Below are 6,000 nucleotides of genomic sequence, written 5' to 3'. Positions count from 1 at the left end.
ATGGCCTCTCGACCTGTATGGGAGAGCCCATGGTGCAGTTCAAGCAATGAGTTCTGTACTCACGCCAGTGCTACCCCTTGTCAGCTCACCTCCCCGACACCATCCTCCTCTTTAAATGCCCCCTGCAGTTTCCATTGCTCTCTCTCTTCCTGCTGGGTGTCTTCCAGTAGCTGCTGAATTTGGTTAGCGCCTTTCATGAATTCAATCGTGGCTATTGCAACCTCATCAATGGCCTCTTGTTCGAGGGCTTTCTGAGCTGCTCAGTCTGCTGCCTGGTTTCCTTTGAATTTTTGCCAATTTGGGCTCTCCTTTAATGGCTCCTTTTGATGGACTTTTATTTTTGTTACTGAAGCCTCCTTTGGCTGTTCACTGGCACACAATAGTGGTTGAATTCTGATAGGGGCTCCTCCCGCAGTGGTGAACCCACTTCTACCCCATGCCACCATGTAGTCATGGACTACACAGGAGACATATTGACTGTCTGCATATATATTCACAGTTTTTCCTTTTGTTGGTTCCACTGCTTTGGTGAATGCTACCAGTTCTGCTACTTGTGCGGTCAGGCTTCTATCAATCCTTTTGGACATAGCAGTTTCTAACTTATCATTTAACACATCCTGTTCGGGGGCGACCCTGCTACTCATTTTCATGACCTGTCCATGAAGAGGATCTCCTTGGATATGTCCAGGGGGGTATCTTTTACTCGCCCCCATCCTCATCCCCATCTATATCCCCACAGCTGTGCGGTTCCCTGTATCCAGAATTCCCTCAGCTGGGTTTTCTCCCACATCCCTATTACCATGGACCAATTTGGGGGCAAAAGAACTGCCTCCCACTTTGCCCTTCTCACATTGGAGACGGCCCTCAGTTTCCCGGTGTTTAGCCTCTCTACTTGGGTGTGTTTAGTGTGGAGGATGACATTCCCTGTCATTACTATTACTACTTGCTAACCCTAATGGCACAGTCAAAGGCTACTATGTACCTGGGCAGCCTGATGACTACTGACCCTTCTGTAGTTGAGTATATCCTATGGGCCTTCTCCTGCTACCGTGGTATTGGGTGGCCACCGCAGAGTAAAATCCTCCCTCACTATGACAGTGGATGTGAAAATGCATGCTGGGATCTGGCAGCCCTAGCCCGGGGGATGATATGAGTCGAGTTTTAAGCTGACTGTATGCCTCCTCCTGTTCTGGCCCAGGTTACAGGTTCCAAGGCAGGATTGCCTACTTTAATTAATGTTTGGAGCAGTTCAGCCAATTTTGCGAACTCGGATATAAAGCTCTGACTGTAGTTGAATAGCCCCAAGACCTTCCTGACCCCCCTGACAGTGGCAGGTCGTGGCAACTGTTGGATTGCCTTCTTGCAATCGTTAGGCATTTCTTTGAGTCCCTGGGATGTAAGGTGACCCGGGTATAAGACTTGTGTTTTGCCAATCTGTGCCTTTGTGGGGCTCATCTTTTAACCCTGCAGTTGCCAATTCCTACAATACAGGACATAAAGCTTCCAGCTGTCCTGACTCGGACCTTGAGGCAATTAGGATATCATCTACATATTGGAGGGCAGTGCTACCCTCTGGTAAATCTACTTTCTTTAGGATGTCGCTCATTACCCTGTGAAAAATAGTGGGTCTGTTGTGGAACCCCTGTGGCAGGCAAGTCCATGTATACAGCCTGTCCCTTACTGTAAAAGTAAATTTGTTCTGGGACTCCAAGTGTAACGGGATAGACCAGAAACCGTTGGCAATGTCTAAACCAGTAAAACTCTTGTGTTCGGGGGCCAAGCCGTTTAAAATGGCGGAGGGGTCTGCTACAATGGGGTGCAATTTGGGGCGCCCTTATTTAGTCCTGTATAATCAATAGTGAGCCTGTAGCTCCCCTCAGGCTTTATTACTGGCCATGTCAAGGAATTAGTTGTACTTGTGGTTGCTTTCAGGATTCCCTGTCTCACTAGTCCTTGCACTATCTCCACAACAGCTTTTGCTACTTTGGGTTTTATTGGGTATTGCTGGTAGGGCTTATGCTCCGGTCCGGGAACCCTTATGGCATCTATGTTAACTAGACCTGTATCTAACACTGTTTCTGCCCATGCTCTGGGGCAGAGGTGCAGATGGCTCCGAATCCCCCCTTTTCGAGGTTCCAGTCCCTACTGGTAACTGTAAACACTTTTAATAGTTTCAAGGTGATTTATAATTTTCCCAATCTCAGTCTTCTGATAGTCCTGTCTGGGTCAAATCAATTTATCTTTTGCACCATCAATTAGAACATTATATTCTCTCATGAGATCATTGCCCATTATGGTGATCTCATTATTTTGGCCTACGTAGAATTGCACGGGGATATATCTATTGTTTATTTCTACAAGGATAGTTTCGCTTAGGTAAGCTGATGTTTTGTCCCCTCCTACCCCAGTTACGTGCATCATTTTATTTGTGTGGGGTAAGGGTAAGTTTGTGATGGATGCAGCCACTTCTGTGTCTACTAGCATTTCACATTTCCTCACTCCTATTACTGCAGGCATGTAAATTCTCCTCCCTCCCTTACACTCACAAATGGAGGCAGCTGGTTGTCAGCTCTGCTGATCTCAGGACTCCTGTGGTTTCACGGTGCTCCGGGTGGTGTTTGGGGGTACCCCATGCTTTTCCCAGAACACTGCTTCGATGTGCCCTGTTCTTTTGCAGTGACTGCAGCATTTTACATTGTTCCCTGGTCTATCCCCTGCTCATGGGATCCCACATTCTCTGGCAAAGTGTCCCTGTCGGCCACAGTTGTGGCAGGATTGTTTTATTCTGCTCTCGCCTCCACTCCAGTAGGCTGCTTTGTCAGGTCTTGCCTTTGCTGCACCCCTTTGTGGCAGACCCCTCCACCACTTTAAAAGGGATGGCCCCCGAGCACAAGGTTTTTACTGCTTTATACAGAGCCAACGGTTTCTGGTCTATCCCGTTACACTCGGAGTCCTAGAACAAATCTGCTTTTACAGTAAGGGACAGGTTGTACATGTGGACTCACCCGTGACAGTGTTCCACAACAATCCCACTATTTTTCACAGGGTGATGAGTGACATTCTGAAGAGAGTAGATTTACAGAGGGTAGCACTGCCCTCCAATATGTAGATGATATCCTAATTGCTTCAAGGTCTGAGTCAGGACAGCAGGAATCCTGCACCCCGCTAGCCCATTCGACGAGGTCATCATAATCCTGGGACATTATTACTCCCATTGTCAGGATGGCTTGGTGGGAAGAGACAGCCCATCTTTAGAAGTTTGGATGAATGCCGATCTGGGTTTGCTTGCCCTAAGCATCCCTGGTAGACTCTAAATAATTATTCTCCATAGTCAGAGGCTCCTTCCCCTTTAAGTTGCTTAGTGGTTGTGATCTTGCTCCAGTTTATGGGCACATTTCCTTGCACCCTCTGGGTTTCTTCTTTAAAATGGGAGAAGGGGGCTTGTTGGGCAGCTACAAGGGTGACAGCATGTGTCCACCATCCTCCCCTAAAGTGTCAGGCTGCTATGGCATCAGGTCTGTCAGTTACCTGTCTCCACTTGGTTGCTGGGCAAGTTGCCCAGATTGGTGGTGTATGTCCCTCAGGTGTAGTTGGTGCCCTACCCATATACTATCCAGCTCTTCCCAGAACCGGGTGCTGGCACTCCAGGGCTGTAATTTGCCCAGGGATAAATAATCTGCTGCCTCCCCCTGGGGTGAATAGTTTATAATTTGCTTTGGGTTGTGATTCTGTCCCTTCTCTGGTAACGGGCACTGTTATACTCTTGCAAGGTTCTTCCAACAGAGGGAGCAGTTGATCCCTACTGGACACTTTCGTAGGAGGGAAGAGAGTCAATCTTTTTCCTCTTTTACTGTTTGTGTTCTAACTCCGTTATCCTGTCCTCCAGTTCCTCAATTTGTTCTTGGCCCTTTCTCCACCTACCTGTGGAGGCACTCACTTGTTCAATTAGGTACACTAACATTACCCCTATCTTTTCAGTTTTATTCCATTTCTGTTTATCTATCCCATCTCTCTGTTGTGCTAATGTCTGGGATGGATCACAACCACTTTTCTTCATTTGGTGTGTCAACCCTTGTCTGTCTGCCTTGTATTTCTCAATAAAGGAACCTGCAGTATCCCCATTAAAACTTTGATCTGCCATTTAGCAGATTGTGTACCTGCGGATACCACCAACAGTAAAGTGTTCCTAACCAATGGGAACTTTGCTACCCCCGGCCAATAATACTGTCCCAGCACCGTCCGTACGGCCGTAGCAGCTGCGAGCAAGGTGTGCTGGTGGAATTTCTCTACCCTCCCAGCCAACACTAGTCAGTACCTACCAGCTGGGAATGCTGGCTCAGTAAGGTGTGCTCTCTACCAGGACTCCTCTATCCTCCCAGCCACGTCTCCCGATAGGCCCAGAAACCTACCTCTAGCCCAGTTATGCTCTGCTGGTGAGACTCTTTACCCTCCCAACCACCACCACTATTCAAGCTGTCGTTCTACTATAGATAGGGTATCACAGTTACTCAGTGTTCATGCTCTCCACCTTGGTAACGTGCATTCCACTGAGGTTTGGCTCTTGGTCAGAGTGATCAGCTCCTTTTCCTCACCCTATTGGAAATTACATGTACAAACAGCACCCGACTTTTAACTGAAACTTTAACTGAACTCTGCGTTGTTGGCCCTTACAGAGTCCAATGTTACCTGACTTTGTCACTGGTACTTCACAACTCCAAGTAGCCTTGGCACCTCAATTCTCACTTGAAATCCCAACCTTTGCATTGGCGGGACTGCCCATCTTAACAACCATTTTAGGGCAGGGTTGAAACAGGCATTACCTTGTCCTCTGACTGTTTCAACACAAGCAGCAGGTTCATACAGTAGTTAATACAGTTAACACATTCTCCACTGATATGCACTTAAAATTTTTTAACTCCGTACTGCAGCAAGTTAGACATTACAATCGGTATACCTTTTAAACTGTGTCTTTGGCCGGGTCTGACTCTTTCCATTTGCAGGTACAAATGGGTTCTTACCCCAGCTCCCCAATCGTGGCGTTTGACCAGGGCACCAGTAATAAGAACCCTGCTCGCTACACCAATTGTTGTGGGGAAAATCACTAGCCTCGGAGTCAGAATCGGGGTTCAACAATAGAGTTTATTAGACAAGGAAATCCCGGAGCTCTGGGGAGAGAAAGTTACCAACAGCACAGTGGTCAACTGCAAGACTTCTCTCAACCTGGAGCACATGTCAATATACTTCTATACATTTTGTAATATAGTAGGTCAGTGATGAGGTTATTGTCTCTGTAACGTAGTTTGTTTATTGTAAACAGAGGGATTGGAGGGCTGCACGTTGTGAGGGTGAGAGGTTGGAGTGGGGGAGGGGTACGACAGGTTGAGGCGGTTAATGTCCCGGCGGCAGTTGGAAATGAAGAGGTCGAGGGCAGGTAATAGGCCAGCGCGGGGTGTCCAGGTGGATGCAGTGTGTTGGAGGTGGGCAAAGGGGTACTCGGAAGGTGGGCGGGAGTCCTGATTGTGAAAGTAAGCTCGGAGGCATCACGGCGTGTATTAATTGTTCGACATCACGGCGTGTATTAAATTCATTGATGTGTGAACCCTCTGCTCCAATCCGCAGCCCTCCAATCCCTCTGCTCCAATCCCAACCTCACCATCAAGCCAGCAGATAAAGGGGGCACAGTGGTAGTCTGGCGCACTGACCTCTACACCGCTGAAGCCAAATGCCAACTCGAGGACACCTCTTCCTACTGCTCCCTCGACCATGACCCCACCCCCCCCATCACCAAACCATCATCTCCCAGACCATACAGAACCTCATCACCTCAGGAGATCTCCCATCCACAGCTTCCAACCTCATAGTCCGGGAACCCCGCACTGCCCGGTTCTACCTCCTTCCCAAGATCCACAAGCCTGACCACCCTGGCCGACCCATTGTCTCAGCATGCTCCTGCCCCACCGAACTCATTTCTACCTACCTTGACAACCCTCCCCCCCCCCC

At 48.4% G+C, this 6,000-nt stretch overlaps 1 protein-coding gene across 1 annotated transcript; it reads right to left on the bottom strand.

The window, feature by feature from the left end:
• Positions 1 to 260: 260 nt before the first annotated feature.
• LOC140480281 (ribonuclease HI-like) lies at positions 261 to 713 on the bottom strand. The gene has a single exon (XM_072574988.1). The coding sequence runs from the start codon at positions 711 to 713 to the stop codon at positions 261 to 263; it is 453 nt and encodes a 150-aa protein (XP_072431089.1).
• Positions 714 to 6,000: the final 5,287 nt, after the last annotated feature.

Source organism: Chiloscyllium punctatum, chromosome 8 (assembly GCF_047496795.1).
Source record: "Chiloscyllium punctatum isolate Juve2018m chromosome 8, sChiPun1.3, whole genome shotgun sequence".
Lineage (NCBI taxonomy): Eukaryota > Metazoa > Chordata > Chondrichthyes > Orectolobiformes > Hemiscylliidae > Chiloscyllium > Chiloscyllium punctatum.
The sequence above is the reverse complement of the archived record's forward strand: the minus strand, read 5'-3'. Positions and strand labels throughout refer to the sequence as shown.